General features: G+C 40.5%; 1 protein-coding gene across 4 annotated transcripts in view; it reads left to right on the top strand.

Moving 5' to 3' along the window:
* Nucleotides 1-51: 51 nt before the first annotated feature.
* Nucleotides 52-21164, top strand: part of SLK (STE20 like kinase) — a 48196-nt gene continuing 27083 nt past the window's right edge. For 2 of the 4 annotated variants that reach the window (XM_079976059.1, XM_079976057.1), the window contains exons 1-5: nt 52-188; nt 620-1460; nt 16997-17161; nt 18829-18877; nt 20761-20910. In XM_079976059.1, the coding sequence (XP_079832185.1) occupies nt 1311-1460; nt 16997-17161; nt 18829-18877; nt 20761-20910 (514 nt within the window). In that variant the 5' untranslated portion in view covers nt 52-188; nt 620-1310. Of the gene's footprint in view, nt 214-619; nt 1461-16996; nt 17162-18828; nt 18878-20760; nt 20911-21164 lie in introns of all 4 variants that reach the window. The other 2 variants (XM_079976060.1, XM_079976058.1) reach the window with 2 other exon arrangements.

The following is a 21164-nucleotide window of genomic DNA, read 5'->3' as shown; positions in this document are numbered from 1 at the left end:
AGCGAGGGAGGGAGGGAGAGAGAGAAGCGAAGCGAAGCGCAGCCGGGCTCGGGTGGTGGTTGGAGGCGGGGGGAGGAGGAGAGGAAATCGGCAGAAGGAGGCTTATTGCTCTGCCCCGCCCCCACAGAGGAAGTGGGAACACAGAAGGCGGCGGCGAAGACGAAGACGCCGGATCCGTCTCGGGCCGGGTGAGAGGCTGAAATGAGCTTCCCTGTGGGTCGTGGGCTCCTTTATTCGCAGCGCTTTTCCTTTCCCACTTCCTACCCCCCCCCCATACTAAAAAAAAGTGGGGCTTGTTGTCGTTACGACCGTTGGTACTAATTCTCCGGAGGGGGGGGAGGTCTCCTTCAGCCCAGACTCCTATGGCTTTTCTTTTCCACACAGAAGTGAAGCGGGGAGGGGGGGGAGATTTATTTCACACGCCCCCTGCTTTGTGGAGTAGCTCCACTTTATCCCTCAAAAACTCCGGTGGAGCCCCTCCCTCACGCCTTAAAGCAAAATCCATGATTGACTTTGAATTGTTGTGGGGATTGGTTAAGTGTCTTTCGGGGAGGGACCGGAGAGTTCGTGAGTTGTCAAGGCGGGACGGTCTTTCTCACTTTCCTCTTCTCTCCAACAGGCGAAACTGGCTCCCAACGCCCATTGAATAAGGAGTCTTTTTATTTTATTTTACCCAAAACATGAAGGAGGATGTGCAGTCTTCACAGTGTTGGAGTCCTGAAGCTGTTTCATCAAGCGAAAGGAGGCTTGTCCTGAAATGGTGCCTATAATCCTTGTTGCTAAATAAGTAGTATTGGAGTAGTAGGATTTGAATACTGCTGTCTGCCTTTTCCTTGTTTGGCACAAGTATCCTCCACCAGATGTTTTGCTACACCATCAAAAATATTGTGCTGGTGTGTTTTTTCCAGCCCCAAGACTGCCACAACTGATGGCTGTAGACCATCAATGTACTTTATCTAGTAGCATCTTTGGGGCCTTGCCATGTACTATGGTATGGTTATTATGAGCAAGAAATTTGCGATCAAATGATTTTTTGGCTTTTAAAGCTAGAGAGATAGACTTGAAAGAAGTTGTTCTACTTGACATTGGATTATTGTATACTGCATCTAAAAATTAAGGTCAAAAACTCTTTTTTTCTGTTGGTTTGCTGGCAGCATCAAAGTTCTCACGTGACATAACTGCCGCAATTGTGTGCCTTTTATCCCTTTGGATCATAAAGCAAGGAAGAAAGGTGTTGGAAGAAGCCAAACTGTTGTCTACTCTGAGGTTTTGATACAGTTTTTGAGTTACTGGTAGTTTAAAAAGCAAAGATGTCATTCTTCAATTTTCGTAAGATCTTCAAGTTGGGGGGTGAGAAGAAAAAGAAGCAATATGAGCATGTCAAGAGAGACTTAAACCCAGAGGACTATTGGGAAATTATAGGAGAACTGGGAGATGGTGCTTTTGGAAAAGTATTCAAGGTAAGAAATTTTGTTTTGTCTTATATTCCTGCTGTAATCCTGAAATATGAACACTGTCTTTGTCTCTAACATGTAACTTGGGAACATCTCATTATATCATAAAGATTTCATTATCCTTAGAATGATTTTGGTTGTTCTGTTGTTTACATCTTAGGGCAAACATGGTTTTTCTTTTGATCATGCCAGCCTTCCAACTCTACAGTTCTTTGATTCTATGAATTGTTGCAGTTTAGAATAATAGAAATATGAGATGGAAAAGTATTGGATCATTAATCCACCCTTTTTTTCCTCTTTGGTATTGCAAAGTTGTTCTTGTTGGCTGGTTTTTCAACTATGACTGGTTTTGAATTTCATTTATAAAAAATAGAAGAGTTTCTTGCATGTATATATGCTGGATTCCCTTCATTTCACCACTGTCAAAATGCAGGCCTTACTAGATGCAGTTTGTTATGAAAGTATGAAATTAGTTTCTTTCAACAAAGTACATTGCTAGGGGGAAAATACTCAATTTTGTGTGTGTTTTTCATATAACATTGTTTCTGTATGACTTCTGCAAGTGCTACTTATCACTTCAACCTTCCTTTCTCTAGATGACAAGCTGCTTTCTAAACAGTTGGCTTAGGCTTAGCAAGATCTTTATGAAGTAACTCCTAAAAGGAAGAATCCCATTCCTCATAGATACAGTACTATGCCTTTGGTTTTGAATTGCCGATTTATGGTGGTTGGGGGAATATATGTGAATATATGCAAAACAGCATTTTAAAGCATGAGCTCATCAGAGAGCAGAATTGAGAGGTTTGCATATTAGAGATTGGTAGAACAAGTATTAAGTTTTTTCACGAAAACACACTCAGAGGAAGCAATAATACAATTTTCAGGCATCTCATTCTTTAGTGCATGGTACTAATTTTACGAATTATCTTTTAAGGACATCCAGCTTACTGGTTGTCACTACATCTTATAAGAGCCAATTCTATAGTTTTGTTATGTAGGAGGTAGTATACCTCTGTGTACCAGTTGTTGGCATTTGAAAGTGGGGAAGAATGTGCTCAGATCCTGCTTTGAAACTTCCTCTAGGCATCTTGTTGTTGCAGTGAGAATAGGTTACTGGACTAGATGGGCCTATGGTCTGAGTCACCAGGGCTCTTCATATGATAGTATTTCAGTACTGTACTCTTCATTTTGGTGTGGGACTGAGATTGCCTTGTTCAAAAAGATCAAATATCTAGGAATTTGGAACTCTACAAAAAATATATCTATATATCAATAATTATGTGGAAGTATGGATGGAGATCAAAAAAGACCTGGGAATTTGGAGTAGACTAAATCTATTGTTATGGGGAAGAATCTTGACTATCAAGATGTCAGTGCTGCCAAAAATGCTATTCTTATTCCAAATGATCCCTATAATAAGCAGGACAAGCTGCTTTAAATAGTGGCAGAAAGAACTAGCAAAGTTCATATGGCAAGGCAAAAAACCTAGAATTAAGTATAAACTTTTGACGGAGAAAAAGGACAGAGGGGGCTTTGCATTGCTGGACCTCAAATTATACTATGAAGCTGTATGTCTTTGCTCGACAAAGGAATGGATGATTTTGAAAAACACAAATATATTGGACATAGAGGGGTGGGATAATAGATTCGGCTGGCAGGGGTATTTGGGCTATAACAGAGTGAAAGCACATAGAGGCTTCCTCGAGCATATAATTAGAAAATACTCAGTCTGGGAATGATACCAAAAAGTTATTAGAACCAAATACACCATGGTGGTTATCGCCTTTGGAGGCTTTTGCTGTAAAGAAAAGTTTGTTTGGATTTTGACATGGTACAAAAGAAAATGAAATAAAGTGAGAAGAAGCTGTTAAGAGGTAGAGGGAAGTCAATAATTATTATTTAAAGTATGCAAATATGCATAGAAAAATAATGTGGAAGACATATGTCAATGTAAAAGGAATTGTTGATGTGTATTTTAAATTGCAAAAATATCATTTAAAAAAAGAGATTGCCTTGTTCACCCTGTTGGGTGACCTGTCCTGGGAGATGGAGGACTGTGATCCTGTTGATTCCCCTGAACCTCTCATTTGGTTGGTATTACTACTGTTCTTGCAATAAATATTTAATCTGTTATATGCCAGGTTGCACTCCCAGCATCATGCTCATAGATTTGGGGGTGGTTCCTGGATCTGCCCTATTTATGCAGGTGCCTGTGACATAACTATCTGGTCTACTATCTTGCACCCTTTCATTGAGAAATCAGATCAAGTCTCATTTGTTCCTGGCTTAGTCATTCCCAGGTTGGATTATGTAAAGTATCCTATATGGGGCTCCTCTTGAACACAGTTCAATTGGTTCAGAATACTGCTGCGAAACTGTTATCTGGAGTCACCAGGAATTTGGTTGTACCAACTTAACAGCTTTTGATTTCTTTCCAGGCTCAATTCAAGAGGTTGATTGGGCCTTAAATGCCCTGACAGCCTGGACTGGACAAATCAGCTTGAGGTTTGCTGTCCTGCTAACACAGGTGCAGCTAGTTGGAATGAGAGAGGCCTTTTCGATGGTTGCACCCAGGTTATGGAATAATTTCTCCTGGGACGTTTATATGCCTCTTCATTACCTGCTTTCAAACATGCCTTGAAAACTGTTGCTTTCAGTGGGCATTTTTTAACTGAGACTTTTTGAATACAGTAGTTCGTTTGCTCTCTTCTGGTTTCATTAGATTCTACTTGATTATACAGTGGTGCCTCGCAAGACGGAAAACTCGCTAGACGAAAGAGTTTTCCGTTTTGGAGGTGCTTCGCAAAACGAATTTGCTATGGGCTTGCTTCGCAAGACGAAAATGTCTTGCGAGTTCCTGCGGTTTTTCCCCCTTCCCCCCCTTTTCCTAAGCCGCTTATTCGCTAAGCCGATAAGCCGCTAAACCGCTAATAGCGCTAATCCGCTAAGCCATCAATGGGCTTGCTTCGCAAGACGAAAAAACCGCTAGATGAAGAGAATCGCGGAACGGATTCTTTTCGTCTTGCGAGGCACCACTGTATTGTTTTGTTTTTGTATTTAGCCACCTTAACTGCATTTGCATAGAAAGCCAAAGTGTAAGTGTTGGAATACCCAAAGCTAAATCTTTGTTTTAGTTTTTCATTAGCATTAAAAGAGGAACATAAAACACTACCAAAAAATCACTTTCACTTTAGAAAATTATGGTGGAGAGATATAGCCCTGTTTAGGGAAGTTTTTAATGTTTGATGTTTTGATGTATTTTTAACCTTCTGTTGGAAGCCACCCAGAGTGGCTGGGGAAACGCAGCCAGATGGGTTGGGTAGAAATAAATTATTATTATTATTATTATTATTATTATTATTATTATAGCACAAGGACAGGGTGGGAAACCTGTGGCCCTCCAGATATTGTAAGACTCCATCTCCCAGTAGCCATTGTCAGTATGGTTAGTAGCTGGGGATGATGGGAGTTGTGATTTAGCAACTCCCAGAACACCATATATTGCACATCCTGATACAGCATTTCTGTGGAACATGGTTTAAAGTGTGTCTTGTATGACTCATTCATACAGTTATAGATGCCAATCTCCTGAACATCTTGCATCATGTTAGCTTCTGGAAGTTTTGCACATGCAGTGCTATTCTCTTCAACTTTAGTGAAAAGTACCATAATTGTTTAAGGCTGTACGTTTGATATTTTCCTTGCTTTAATCATGGAGTATGCTTTCATCTTCCTGAGCAGCACATAAATATTGGATTCAGTATGGGATTAAGATTCATAACAGTAGAAAAGACTAGCTACGCTTATCTATTATTGCACATCAGACACAACATTCTCAATTCCTGCAATGTGTTGAAAACAAAAGCAACTAACTTGCTCTGTTATACACAAGCACAGAAATCTTATTAGTTTACATCCCACCTTTCTTCCCAAAGAAGCCCAAGATGGCATATCAGTATACATAATATTACAGTTGATATTATCCAGGGTTAATAATTTTTAATTCTTCAAATCAAGGAAGTATGGTGTACATGCTGATTCTTGCCATCTTTCATTAGTCACTTATGAGCTGGGTGTATACCTCATGAGTAATCTGGAGTCTTTCTTTCACACTTCACTACATGGAGTGTGTATGTAGAATGTACCCACCCATCCCTTTATAAGGCAAGTCATTTTCTCCAAGGTATGAGTTAATTCTTGTTAACCTCAAACATTTATTTTAAGAGGAGGAAGCAAGGTACCAAAAGGGCGTATTAGCTGTTCATGTACTGTATATATTTTTGCTAAAATATATTTTTATGGTAGAAAAAACTCATGATTCCAGTTTTGTCTTGAATATAGCACTTCTAGGACACTATTTTCTGAGCAGTCTCCTAGTGCCATGGTTTGGGATTTCCTAAAGCCATTTTGTGGTTTTATTTGCTCAGATTTCAGTTTCTTTTTCATGCTGCATATTTATCTCTGAATTGAATAAGGAACTATGAATAAACTTTATAGATTTCTGCCATCTGTCAGTTTCTGTTTCCCAAGATGTGGAAATGACTATCAGTTGTACAGTTAAGCATTTGTTAAAACAGTAGTTAATTTTTCCTTCCAGCTGTCTGTTGCTATTCTCCACTTAATTATCCATTTTTAGTTTTGTGCCTTAGACTGGCCTCTAATCTCTGTAAACGATTTCTAGGAGACTTGTGGAATTCTGCAACAATAAGCAGAATGGGTAGAATATGGTTTTCAACATATTGATAGCATTTAATATACTTTCAGGACAGAATAAATATATATATAAACATTTTACATTATAAGCCATAATTGAGCCTATTTTTTAAAAAAACCTGCATTTTGTTGAGTAAAAAAAAAGGCATTCTGTAAACTATTATTTTATGGGATTTGATTTACTGACTAATAAGAGGTGATATCCAAGTTATGCTAAGAGTAGATAATTATTTAAAGCCCTTGATTAATGGCTGGGCTCTGAGTGCTACCAATGTTAGCACCCGTGATTTTATAACAGGATACAATTAACTCTTATCAAGGCTGCATAAAGGTATCTCTATAACTATTCATCTTATAAATGTGGAAATCATAGAATCATAGAGTTGGAAGAGACCACAAGGGCCATCGAGTCCAACCCCCTGCCAATCAGGAAACACCATCAGAGCACTCCTGACATATGGTTGTCAAGCCTCTGCTTAAAGACCTCCAAAGAAGGAGACTCCACCACACTCCTTGGCAACAAATTCCACTGTCGAACAGCTCTTACTGTCAGGAAGTTCTTCCTAATGTTTAGGTGGAATCTTTTTTCTTGTAGTTTGGAACCATTGCTCCGTGTCCGCTTCTCTGGACAACCTTTCTCCCTCCTCTATATAGTGCTTTTCATTTCTTTATAAAGAATGTCATTATGTTAGCACTGGGCAGGTTTGAGGTCTGTCTAGATTGGTGTGGGAAACCTCTGCCCTTGGATGTCCTAGTAGACCTATGAGTCCCATTTCCACCAAAGAACACTGACCTGCCAATCAGTTAACATCACTGAGTGGTATCAGGTAATGAACTGTGCATGGAGTTGAATTCCCCACAGGGAATGTATTGGCAAAGCAGACCCCACCCCCATGGGTCACCCCACTCACCTGTCAAAGTTGACCCACAAGGTGGAGGAAAGTAAAGGTCTGCTTCCCCAACCAAAAAGATTTCCTACTTCTGGTCTAGATATTCCAAAGAGGAATATGGATTGGATGTGTTATTGGGGATCCAGGGTTGTCAGTAATCCATCAATCAAAATGTTGTGGCCCTGTTGTGTTTATTTTGACTTTTTAAAAGAATAAGATAACTTCAGTTGAATTTAAAGTAGTAAATTTGATATAATTCATAAAAGCTAATAAAGGAAACCCAACAAAACAAGCTGAAAGTTGTGACATTCGTAACTAAGGAGAAGGGCACTGAGACTGCTACCCAAAGCAGTTCACTAACTGATATATGTAGAAACTTTTGCAGAATTTGTTTTCAAAAGCTACACTGTTTCAGTATTTTGGTGATTTCAAACTTGATCTGGGTAAGAATCCAAATTAAATTCACTATAATTTGAAAAAGTAGCAGTTATATTAAACTAAATCAGACTTCTGGAAGCTTAGATGTTTGATCTTTCTTGTCATTTTATTGTTATGTGATGTCATCTTACACACTATTTCCTGAATTGAAGTGAACAAATGTTTCAAACTTTCATTAAGGCAATTTTTATGCATATGGTTTTTATCAGTAGGAAGAGAAATATTCCTCTGGGGCTTCTAATTGAGTTCTAATGGTAAAGAACCCATTATAATAAAAGCAAGACTTGCTCTTGGTGATCATATTACATGCTTGAACATTGGATAGCAACAAATGTTTGCCTCGGGTTACAGAATTTTCAGCCATTTCCTTTCTCCAGACTGAAAAGCTTTATATTGGCATGTTTTTATTTCTGAAGAAAGCATTATGAATAGGCTGTTCAGTAGACAGTGGCTGCTGTGTTGGTTGGAAATGACAGAAGATACAAAGCAGATAAATATTGCATCTGACAAAGGGGCTATGATGTATGAAAGCTCATGTGACAATGCAACTGTTAGTCTTTAAGGTGACACAAAACACCCTGCAGGTCAATGATACTGAAGCAACCTAAGGAGGCATCCGTATGCAAAATTCTGAGTTGCATAGAATGCTTTATTAGCATATTGTGATGTTGACATTACTGCTTCCAGCACTATTTCCCTCTGCTCACAACTTAGTCAAACAAACAGGTTGTTCTTTTTAATTCCTCGAATTACACTGTATAGCATAGTAGTCACAAAGTGCGCACATTTGTATCATGCCAAGTGTATTGCAGTTCTGCTCTCAAGATGTATGTTGAAATAATGTGAGGTTTGTATTCTAATACAGCCAAGAATATGGGATTAACGCTATATAGATTTCTTGGTTGTTGGTTTAAAATATTAATTTATCTGTAGATATGTGTAGTGGTTGTAAGGGGTTACTTGTGCGTAAGTTGCCTTCAGTTTTGTTTAGATTGCCTGGCCAACCATGCCTTGGCTGACAGCTCACACTCCGTGGCCGGTCAGTCACTTGCAGAATCCGTCAGTGGGCGTTTCTTGAACCTCTTCCAGCATAAGAGCTGTTTGACGCCAAGTCTCCTCCTACTTTCCCTGCGCGGAACTCGTCTGCGCAAGTAAGGGGAAGGCAGAGGCGTGTCCGCGCTCTCCTCACTAGTCTCGGGTGAAGGGTCTTGGAGACCTCTCTCCGAATCCTCCATTTCCCTCCCTTCTCTACCGGTGTTACGCTGAATTCCTTCCCCCCTGCTGGTCCCCTCTCCTGCATCGCTTTGGAGCCTTGCCTCCCCATCTCGTTCTGATGTCAGTTCCCTGACAATATGTTACCTGTGAATCTAAGCCATCTTTAAAAAAGCATTAGTATAATTTATTCTGTTTGTTATGAAGACATTTGTCCTGGGACAGCAGAGCTGTGTACTCCAACTCTGCCTTTTGCACAGGGGCCAAAGGCCACTGGGAGGTTTCACCCTCTTCCTTCCTATCATAGTAAGGGGAGACCAGTCTGAATCCATCAGCCAGTAAAGGAGCAGCTACCTCCTTGTCACAAAGAATACTGAACAACTCTTGGTTGCTCAGGGACAGCAAAACTGTAGGAAAGTATGGCCTAGTCTCATCTACTGTTGGGGAACTAATACAGATGAGTGGGTGTTGATTATTTCAGTCACTTGTAAGCTACTGTGAATATTATTTGGTCAAATGACAGGTTGTCAATCTTATTGGAACAGGCAAAAGTAGCATTGGGTCTAAATCTGGTTTGTGTGCATGCATATGTAGAGTACATAATTATTAGGCAATAAAGTTTTGCAGTGGTTATAAAAAACCACTAGGGAACATTTGTACTAATTGGCTCTTTGGTATGTGACCAAAATGGCAACATTAGAGACAGCAGAATAGCATTAGAATGGTAGGATGGGTGGTAAGGTGATAGTGCTTTTTCCATTGTAGCATTTTGATTATGGAATTTTCTTCATAGGGAGGCTTGCCTGAAAAAGATTAAAATACGTTTTTGAATTGTCATCTTAAATAGATTGGAAGCTATTGGCAGTCATGTTGAGACTGGCAAGCTTCTTCTACTTTCTTTTTGCTCATCCTCATTGGGAGCCTAACTACTTAATTTTGAACCAGATGCATTGCTTAAAGACAGCCCCATGTATATGTTGTATAAATGGAATGTGACCAGAGCATAGATAATTGTAAGTCTTAGCTGCCTGCTGGAAGGCAAGCAGCAATGAGATTAGATTAAACTTCATTAGGCACAATCCATGTTTCTGTTAGCTGAAAAACAGGCAAGAGGGAGGGGACAATGAGAAAGTTAATGTGGCAGTACATAGTCCACAAAAGTATTGGGCTTTAACCTTTCTGTGCAACAAAATGGAGGCATTTTGACAATTTTTGAAGAGAAGACTAAATCCTTGGGGTGCAAGATTTGCTTTTACTGTCCTGAAATGATCCTAGTGCCATCAGTCCCATCCCACCAAGCAATATTGCACCACTCTGATGGATTTTAGTAAAAATGTCAGCTGCTATGAATAACTCCAGGCAGAAGTTGTACTTTCTCCACTTCCAAATTCTTTTCAGGGGATTCCCTTTCCCTCCACTCACATCCCAGTTCTACATAGGAGCTTTCAGCTGAGCCTTACATACTAAAGCAGGATGGTGAATCCTTGGCCATCAGTTGTTGTTGGGCTCCAACTTACATTGGTTCCAGCTAGCTGAATTAATGGCAGTTGTGGATGGCAACCTCTCAAGGATCTTAAGTAAACGTCACTCACCCTCATGCTTCTCATTCACTTGGCTCCTTTCCCCTCACTCTGCCACCACCCACTAACTATCCTGTCTTGGTTTGCAGTGGAGATGGTGCTTAGCACTGGACAGTGCTTTGGAAAATGGATGCAGCTTCTTTTATCTTTGTTCCAGTGTTTAAAAAGTCATGCTTTTAAGACAAAGGGCAATGCATGCAATCTCCTTAACACTGTCATGTGTAACACAGTGTGTCATAGTGAAACAATTGTGTGCATGTGTGCATGTGCCTGCGGCTTCTAACATTGGAGCTATTGACTTTGGAGCCACTAGGGAGAATAAGCACAATACATAGTTTCTGTTGCACTGTTGTTTTGGGAAGTACGGTACTTTGGAAATGGCATGTAAAGTTCTATCCTGCCTGCATTAGAGTTGTCTGGATGCCATGGGGGTGGCAGGAAAGTCTGATAATTGCATTGTGTGCCCATATTTCCTAATCCCTTGGTTCTCAAATCAGATGATTGGTCAGGATGCACAAAAGTGTCCCAAGCACCAGCAATATTTACACTAAAGATATTTTTAGAGTGATGGCAGACGGAAGAGATAAGATGAGGAGAAAGAATAAATAGACTCTGTTTGCAGGAAGGGTATTGACCTGGCTCTTGTCACTTTTACTGATAGCGTAATTTCCCAAATCTTTGACAGATACAGTAATACTAACCAGTGCAACAGAAGAAAGAAATGTGTGGAAATATTGAAGAGGCTATTTCCATGTACTTGATTGATGATGGAAAATCTGCACCTAGTAGGGGCAGACAGTTAAAAGGATATATAAAAGGCAAAAAGTTAAGTAATCTGTCCCTTCAGTGCAATCCTGTGAACATCAACGCAGAAGTATAAGTGCCACTGAACTAAATGGAGCTTCCCCTCAAATAGAAAACTCTAGGGTTGCAGCCTTAGGGTCATATTCAATCACCCCATTCTACTAGCAATGCAAACACTCCCACTGGTGCAACAGGGATGGTACTCTCTGTATCTTCTTTAAATCTGCTCTGGAGGGTCGCGAGAGCCCGCCCCCAATAGGATTCCGTGGGGAGAAGATTGTTACCTAAGCAATCTCCATAATCCTACATAGAATTCCGTAGTCCACTCTTAATGTGTTGCCTGTTTCTTTGTTTTAGCATTCTCATGTTAATAAGAGTTTCTCCATTTGAAAGAAGACATTTTGACCCAAACATAATAGTTACTTTAATATAGTCTTAAAGCTTGATAATTATGGATAAAATATTAACACTTGCAGAATTATGCTTAAGTGTGTTGCCTTTATGCATATAGATGCAGCAGTGGCGTAGCGTGGGGGGTGCAGGGGGGGCCGGCCGCACCGGGCGCAACATCTGGGGGTTAGGGAAATCCACGGGTTAGGGGGCGCAAATCCACGGGTTTGTGGGCGCAAATCCATGGGTTAGGGGGCGCAAGTTACTTGCCTTGCCCCGGGTGCTGATAACCCACGCTACGCCACTGAGATGCAGTACATTTGGTTACTTAATTTACATCATACTTAAGTTCAAAACTCAAACTGGTAGAACACAGTTAGCACCTCTTGGAGAAAAATCTTCTCAATTCTGTGTATAATTGTGTTCTGTTCTGCCAACAGCAGCTTTTATAAAGGTGCTCTTACATCGGGTCTGTAGCATTCAATCTGTGGTCCTATTAAGCTCAACAGACTTGTAATACTGTATTTTTACTATTTGGAAATAATGGAATGTTTTCAAATTCATCTAACTTCAGATAGGCCAGTCAAGGGAGATAAATGCTGTACGAGTATGAAAACTGTTTAGATAGATGTTTACTACAAAAAAAAAAATTCTTATAAGCTAATATTTACTGGTGTTTTAGTGGTTTTTATTGATGCTTTACTGAATTAATTTTCCTTTTGCATGTTGTATGTTGCCTTGATAAACATTTACGAAAGCAGACTATAAATACATACATAATTAAAATATATGCTTATGATTTTGTGCCATGAACTATGCTACGTACTTGTAACTTTATAAATTAAAGTCTTGACACTTATTAAACATCAATGCAGTTTTCAAATTAGACCCTGCTTAAAATTATTTGTAAACTGTTGTTTCCCAACTTTCAAAGTTGATTTTAATTCTGTGGAAGGAAAAATGAATCACTGTGTGATAAATGTGTTTGCCTAGTACACATTCTTGTATAAAGCCTCTTTTGCAAGTAGTACTTGAAAAGCTAGTCATGCAGTTTTGTTACTTGTTTGTTGGCCTATTAATGAGGAAAGCATGTGAGATGGTCCTGCTGGTAAACTGAGAGTTAGAATGTGAGAGGAATAAAGTGACAACTTAAAAAGTTGTATAATATGCTTGCGGAAACTGTTGGAAGTTAGCCTAGTCATTTTTTTTTCACTGATAAGATTCACTTCTACATTTATATTGATGCTAGTTACTACTTCATAGTTCAGTGAAACTATGGAAGAAAAACAACGGAGTTTTGTTTCATTCCTCAAGCTTTTCTGCAACTGTATTCACAGTTTAGCATCTCTGAACTATGGTTTCTGCGATATCTCCTCCCAAAAATTAAATTACCAATGCAGTTATACAGACCACTACAAAAAAATAAAATGAGCATTACAAATTGAAGTGATAGAAGTCAAGCTGCAGATTTGCTTCTTGCAGGCATACTAAATAGTTCGTTCCTTTCTGTGGGCAGCATCTTCCAGCCACAGGGGACTTAAGGTAATGCTACTATAGAACTGTACGATTGAAAATGACCCATAGTTCAGTCTCTTGCAATGCAGGAATCTCAACTACCGTATTTTTCGCTCTATAACACGCATCTGACTATAGCACGCACGTAGTTTTTAGAGGAGGAAAACAAGAAAAAAATATTCTGAACGAAACAGTGGGTGCATGATTTTTATGGTTCATGCTGTGGCCACAGACATGTGATCTGATGGTGAGTTTGGGGTAGCCCAATGCAAAAATCCTGAGGATCCATGTGGATCCGTGCTTTGTAACCACGTTTTAAGTGGGGAGGGAAGGAAAAGCACTCAAGGGACAAGGAGCACGTGTGGAGAAGGAGCTTTTCGGCGAGCTGAGCGGGGAGGAGGGAGGGAAAGAGCACTGTTGCTTTAAAGGTATACTTAAGGTACTTGCCCTGTGCCTGGGTTTTTTCCATTTAACAGTTTGCAGCCTTTTCCTTCCGCTCCTTGTTTTGAGGCAGAATAGATTTGAGCAAGTGAGGAGGACTTGGATTGCAGGGGATTCACCATTAGCTGTGTAAAAGCGCTCCTCCTTGTAGCCTGAGTGATAAGCAGCCACCAGCAGCAATAGAATGGAGCACAAAAAAGTGGTAGGGGCACTAGGACCCAGACAATGCTCAAATCTATCCTGCCTGAAAACAAGCTGCTCCCTCCCAGCGGATCAGCTGAGACGCGGGGATTTGCGAAGTTTTCCCCTCTCCCTCATCCCCAGCCTTTTTTTTTTTAACTTCCTGGTTTTCACTGCGTGGCTCAGAGCTCGAGGTTGGTTTTATTTTGCTGCTGGTTGCTTAAATTTTATCTTTCCTACCGTCCCTCTGCAGCCTCATTGCTCTGTTTAGAGAGCGCACGGACCTTTGCTAACGTCTGTCCCTCCTCCCGTGTAAGCGGCTGCTGCCCGCTTTGCTGCCATGGCTCTCCTTCCCTCCCTCCTCCCCGGCTCCAGGTCGCTTTAAAGCAAGCAAAGCGAGAGCCTCATAGAGTGTGTAAGCGGCTCCCGCTTTGCTTGACTGATGGCAGCCATGGCTCCGATCCGTGCATTCGCTCCTTAACACGCACAGGCATTTTCCCTTACTTTCTAGGAGCAAAAAAGTGCGTGTTTTGGAGCGAAAACTACGGTAACATTCATGCAGCTGCTGGGTGACCTTGGGCTAGTCACACTTCTTTGAAGTCTCTCAGCCCTACTCACCTCACAGAGTGTTTGTTGTGGGGAAGGAAGGGAAAGGAGCGTGTTAGCCGCTTTGAGACTCCTTCGGGTAGTGATAACGCGGGATATCAAATCCAAACTCCTCTTCTTCTTCATGACAGATGGCCATACAACCAGTGCTTAAAACATCAAATGAAGGAGAGCCCATCACCACTGTTCCACTGTCAAACAACTCTTACCATCAGAAAGGTCTTCCTGAATTTTAGTTAGAATCTCCTTTCTTGTAACTTGAAGCCATTTCTCTAGAGCAGGAGAAAGCAAGCTTGTTCCCTCTTCCATGTGATAGCCACCTTGAAATATCTCAAGGGCTATCATATCTCCTCTCAGTCTCTTTTCTTGGCTAAACATACCCAGCTCCTTCAACCGTTCCTCATAAGGCTTTTTTTCCAGACCCTTGATCTTCTTGGTTGCCCTCCTTTGCACACGTTCCAGCTTGCCAATATCCTTTTTAAATTGTGGTGCCCAGAACTGGACACAGTACTCCATGTGTGGTCTGACCAAGGCAGAATAAGGCAGGACGTCCCTTGATCTGGACACTATACTTCTGTTGATACAGCCTAGAATAGCATTACCTTTCCCCCCCACCCCACCCCTTTCGCTGCTACTGCATCACACAGTTGACTTATGTTAAGTGTGTGGAATTACTACGTCTCCTTTTCCACGTTACCGTATTTTTCCATGTATAAGATGCCCACATGTATAAGATGCCCCATATTTTGGGGGACTAACTTTAAAGAAAATGAGGGGAGATGGCCCAAAGTTGTTGAGCTTTTTAAAGGGGAAATTGCACTCATGCCATCACCCCAGCAGGGCTGTTGCTGGGGGTTGGCAAAGTGGGCAGCTGCTCCCCCCATGCCACTGTGGGCAGGAAGCTCCCTAGAGTGTGGGCCATCAACCAGCTGGCTGGCACACGCAACTTCCCCTCAATGCAGCTGCGGGAAATGCTCTCCTGAGCACGCGCCTCCCACAGCTGCATGGGGGGGAGTTGCGCGCCCACCAATCAGCTGGCCGGCTGGCAGCGCGCAGCTCCTCCCCCCCCCCCCGCCACTATCTGTGTATATGACAACCCCAGTTTTTTGACATGATTTTTGAGTTAAAAACCTCATCTAATACACGGGAAAATATGGAATTTTGCTTTGGTGGTTGATCTCTTCCATGTCACAATAGGCCAGGGTTGTGACAGGACATCTGCCCTGGGTGCCAAACAAGCAAGTAAGCAAATAAGTAAATAAATAGTTTTCCATCCATCCAAACTCACAGCCCAGTTAGTCTTTCCAACACTCCTGCTCTCCAAACCCTTAACTTTGCAACTAATGTTCACATTTAAAGGTGAACCTGCAGCTTCCACTCTGAATCATTTGCTGCTGTTTTGACAGCTCTTGCAAATGTACAACTTTGGTTTGTTTGTTTCACTGATTTCCTTGTTATAAAAGGTAAAAATGAGGTGTCTTTCATTTTAGCTTAGAAAATGTGAATAAGGCCCATGGAACTACTGGAAATGTGAGGGAAATAATATGCTTAACCAGACAAGTGTGTATTTGTTTTAAAGATATACATAAATATGCACACTAATAAACAAGTCAATATAACAGACTAACATTGTCATATTCAGGAAATTTACATGCAAAGATAGGGGAGAGGAGCGGAAAATTCACTTCCATAATAATCAAGGATATGTATGGCAAGGTAAAATATGTCAACAAATCTTTCCAAAAGGAATTCTAGGACACTTTGGCTTAATGCCCTCCATAGGCAAATTAATACATGAGATGAAAGAAATCCAAACTGCTTTAAATGCTTCAGGTTGTTGCCAGTTTTGTATATATAACTTTGTGGGTTGTAAGTAACCATGTCTGGGAGGAAGGAAAAGAACCGCAACAAATATGCTGGGTAGTCTGTTGCTAATGCTGAGGTGGTTGATATGGAAACGGCACTCAAAACAGTAGAGGCATATAATAGCCATGAAGACAGATGAAGCCCACAAGAGAGCCAAAGCCCACAGAATGCACAATGAAACGCTGCATTTAGCCTGACACCATGTTAAGACCATCATGCTTTACAATATCCACCCCCTAACCAAAAAAACCCCAAGAAGTTGAATATTTCTGATTTTATTGGTGGCATTTCTTCCTGGTTGTATCCTCACAACTTTGTTGACTTGTTTCCTGGCCTGTATTTGGCAACTTGTGTCTCTGTGTGTGTGTTTATCAGTGATGTAGAACATCACACTAGTTCAGAGTTTTGCCTTCACCTTGTGTGTCATTTTACTTGTGGATATGTTTAAACCTCTACAGGAGACAAAAGTGTACTTTGTGTCTTAGGTCTTACATATTATGTGGGTTGCTACTTTCATATGCAATTTGTCTAGGATTAACCAGAAACAAGAACATACCTCCACATTCAGATGTGGAAGACTTAAGCAGTGTGTAATATTATCTTAAAGTTTTCCGTTGTTTATCACCCTCCCCTTCGTTTTGTTGCCTTCATACCGGGGGCAGGTGCTTTAGTAATGCAGGAAGGAATCAACTTGTAGACTGTTTTCCCCACTCCCCAAAGAGTCCAGTAACAGTAAAAGCTGGATGAGAGATGAGACAATGAATTAGAGGGCAATTAAAACATAGACATTTTACAATGTTAATACTTCTTTGTAGAGTCTGTTGAAGATGGGGAAGTGCTCATAAAGTTATATAAATTGGAACAAGTAAAACAACTGACCAGAATTTTGTTTCAATGTATTTTCCAGGCTCAGAACAAAGAAACAAATGTGCTTGCTGCTGCAAAGGTGATTGATACTAAATCTGAGGAAGAACTTGAAGACTACATGGTTGAAATTGATATCTTAGCATCCTGTGATCATCCTAACATTGTCAAACTTCTAGATGCCTTTTATTATGAAAACAACCTTTGGGTAGGTATTTGCTGTTGTTCAGAGCCTGTACTTTAGGAGAAGATGTGAAATTACAGTGTCTTTATGATTTGACAAAACAATACTTCAGTACAATATGGGTGTTTAATTAGTACTTTTTGTTTACATATGTACAGTTTGTTGACAGTGGAGGAAAGGGTGCTTAAACCTTCTGGAGTGTAACTTTAGACCTAAATATGCTTGCTGTTAAGGCAAAAGCTTTTGCTAGAGATCTCAATTCATAAAATAATATATTTTACTTTAAATTTATATATTTATTTAAGAGTACTTATATCTTGCCCTTTCATTGTAAAAATCTTTATGCTCTCAAATGTGATGGATTGGGCTTTTATCTTTGCCAGCCTAGGTGAAAGGAACAGATCATTTTCACCAACTGACAGGTGGGCGGGTAGCGCTGTGGTCTAAACCACTGAGCCTAGGGCCTGCCGATTAGAAGGTTGGCGGTTCGAATCCCCGCAACGGGGTGAGCTCCCGTTGTTCGGTCCCAGCTATTGCCCACCTAGCAGTTTGAAAGCACGTCAAGTGCAAGTAGATAAATAGGTACTGCTCAGGGGGAAGGTAAACGGTGTTTCCGTGTGCTGCTCAGGTTCATCAGAAGCGGCTTAGTCATGCTGGCCACATGACCCGGAAGCTGTACACCAGCTTCCTCAGCCAGTAAAGTGAGATGAGCACCACAACCCCAGAGTTATCCGTGGCTGGACTTAACAGTCAGGGGTCCCCTTAACCCCCCTAAGTGGGGGAGAGATACACAGAGAGACAGGGAGGAGCCTGACCTACACTAGGCAGGCCACACTTTGTTTACTGTGGCTTACTACATTCAGAAAATCATGGGGGTATAAGCCTCAATCCCGGGTTTCCAGAATTTTCGTGGAATTTCCCCCCTCCAAAGTCTGTTGCCTTCTTAAAATTTTAGCTAATGGGGGAGTTGCATATTATAAGGTCAATTTGTTAAATCTTAGAATTCTAGACCAGTAGGGGAGGGGTGTGAGACCTAGAGAAATTCCTGAGGACCAGATAAGAGGCTTGGAGGGCCACATTCAGCTGGTGGGCCTGAGGTTCCCCACCCTGGTATAGACAGTTCTGCCCATAAGCATTGCTCAATTTGATTTAAGCATATAGCCTCCCTAGAAAGAGTGTTTGAGGGTTGGACAGGGACAGGAATTGCAGTGTTTTTCATTGTGTGCCCACACATTGTAACAGTAACAAAATGCTAGGTTTTCTATTGTTGCTGCTTGCTAAATATCAGATGCAGAGTTCTTCATTTCTATAAATGAAAGCAAGCAATATGGCCAGTAAAACCCTGCCATCTTTTGTCATCAACAAACATTCACAACCCAAAGAGGAAAGGAGAGAGTGACTGATTAGTCAAACATCAGAAACCTCAAAATGTTGATACACTTGAGTGTTTCAGTTAAATGTATTGTAAATTTAAACAGGGAAAACAGGTAGAGAAAAGTGGGACTCCACAGCGCCATCTGGTGGCACAATGTTATATCACGTATATAACACATAAAATAGCTTTTTCTTTACCCATCTAGCTGAGTCCTTGGTTAGGGGAGTTTTGATTTATCTTCTGTGCTCTGGCTAGCCAAAGTTAAATCTCAACACTTGGAAGTTTAAAAATAGATTATTTTATTTTTTATATGCAGATCCTGATTGAATTCTGTGCTGGTGGTGCTGTAGATGCTGTAATGTTGGGTAAGTACAATATTACGTTTTGCAAAAGAAAGCTACAATTTTGCATATTAACAGTTTGGTTATACTGTGTACCAAAATCTATCTGTCCGTCTATCTATTTATCTATTTTCTGCACTGCCCTTCATCTGAGGATCATGGGGTGGTTTACAATATAAAAACACAAAAATGCATAGCATACAAACAAACAATAACAATAACCACACCACACCACACCACGCACAGTTTAAAAGGCCACAGATTGTTTAAGGCCTGGGAGAAGGGGAATGTTTTGCTTGGTGCCGAAAGGTATGTACCAAAGGCACTAGGTGAGCCTCCCTCCACAAGCATGGAGCCGCTGCAGAAAAGGCCCACTCTGTGTTGCCACCCTTCAGACCTCTCATGGAAGAAGCACGCAAAAAAGGGCCTCAAATGAGGATTGCAGGGTTCAGGTTGGTTCATTTGGGGATGGGCGGTCCTTGTGATTTTAAACATTTGTATACATTTAACACAAAAGACACTACTTACCAAATCTACCCTAGGAATTAATTTAGTAGTTAAAATCCTTCCAAAATAAAAAGCTTTTGTCACTCCTAAGAAAGGCCTTGAGGGAAGAGCAGTTTCTGATCTCACTAAAGGAGTTCATTTCAAGACCTCTTGAAAACCACAGTAAAACCCCCAAAAGAGTGTTACTTCATCCTAGTTACCAGAGCAGCAGGACTTCTTGAACTTAGGACATTCTTATCTCTCATTTTAGCTTTGATGAGAAAGCTGGAGCCCAGAATAATTTATGGAACTTTAATAGTACTGTTCCTTCTGCAGCCCCTCCCTTTTTTTACTTTCAGCCACCTTCATTTTGACTAGTGTATAAGATAAAATAATTCAGGTGTAAAAGGAAGTGTGTTGCCAGTTCTGATCTGTAAGAAATGTGCTCCAGATAAAAAATAGTTTGGCAACATATTTAGATTGCTCACCACAGAGTATGGGGATCCCTTGACCCTCCAAATGTTGCTGAATTACCCATCATTAGCTATTGACCATTCTTGCTGGGGATGATGGAAGTTGTGGTTCAGCAACATGGGGGGGGGGGGAAGGTTGCCCATGCCTGGTTTAATATATTTTCTGTACCCATTTTATATATAAGAATATCCACAGTTAAACAGTTTTATTTTAATGTATTTAGTAGCAAACATACACATACACGCAAGTATCATGATTCAGCAATGCTGCAAAATGAAAAACAAGACAGCATTTGAACTATTGTGGGTATAAATATCTATGACATAGCTTTTACATTAAAACAAAGAAAACAGGTTCCACTGCTTAGTGTTGCAAGACTTTTATTTTAACTCTCTGCTTCTGAAATACTCCTTCAGGAACTTGAAAAGCTTGCAAGTACTTTAAGGTACTTGTTTGGAAAGTCTGAACTTAACAACCAATTTGAACAGGTTTATTCTCTCTGTGTCTGCAATGAATAGCTAGGGTGATAATTTCAGGAGCTTGCAAGTTTTTCAAGTTCCTGAAGGACTATTTCATTCCAAAACACATAGAACTATAATAAAAGTCCTGTGACCATTAAGCATCAGAGCCTGTTCTCATTTTTGTTTTGATTCTTCGTGGTGCTTCTTCATATTTCTTCACACTGTGGCTTCTACATAAGGTTTCTCCAATCTCGTACCCTCCTAATGTGTTGAACTACAAGTTGTTCACTCCAGTGGCCTAGGTAACTGGGGAAATGATAGGAGCTGTAGTCAAACACATCTAAACAATACTGGGTTGGAGAATCCAGTTCTGTTTGATCAGCTTTTAAGACTTATCAGGTTGAAGCAAATGTTCATTAAAAAATGTGAATCAATGCAATCTGTAAATGATGGTTTTTATATTTTGAGAGTATGCTTTTCTTGTAGAACTTGAGAGGCCACTAACCGAGCCACAGATCAGGGTAGTTTGCAGACAGACACTTGAGGCGCTGCACTATCTGCATGAAAATAAGATCATTCATAGAGATCTAAAAGCTGGGAATATTCTTTTCACATTGGATGGAGACATTAAGCTAGGTGAGTATTCCTCTTTTAAAAATTTAACTTGGATGAGAAGAGATTTCATGATGTATTATTTTCCAGCTGTTATAAGTAAGTTTCGTTGACCTGGAAAATAAACAATTTAAATAATTATTGTAATTACACTTGACAAATTTCCTTTGGATTTCAGAGTGAATGGGTGGGCCTATTGTAGTACTTGTATTGAATACGTTAATGTTTCTTAAAGCCTGACATGGTATGTTTTTTGGGACACACATAGAAACACTTTA

This window comes from Podarcis cretensis (assembly GCF_951804945.1).
Source record: "Podarcis cretensis genome assembly, chromosome: 5".
In the NCBI taxonomy this organism is placed as follows: Eukaryota; Metazoa; Chordata; class Lepidosauria; order Squamata; family Lacertidae; genus Podarcis; species Podarcis cretensis.
Note: the sequence above shows the minus strand (reverse complement) of the source record. Positions and strands in the feature narration are given on the sequence as shown.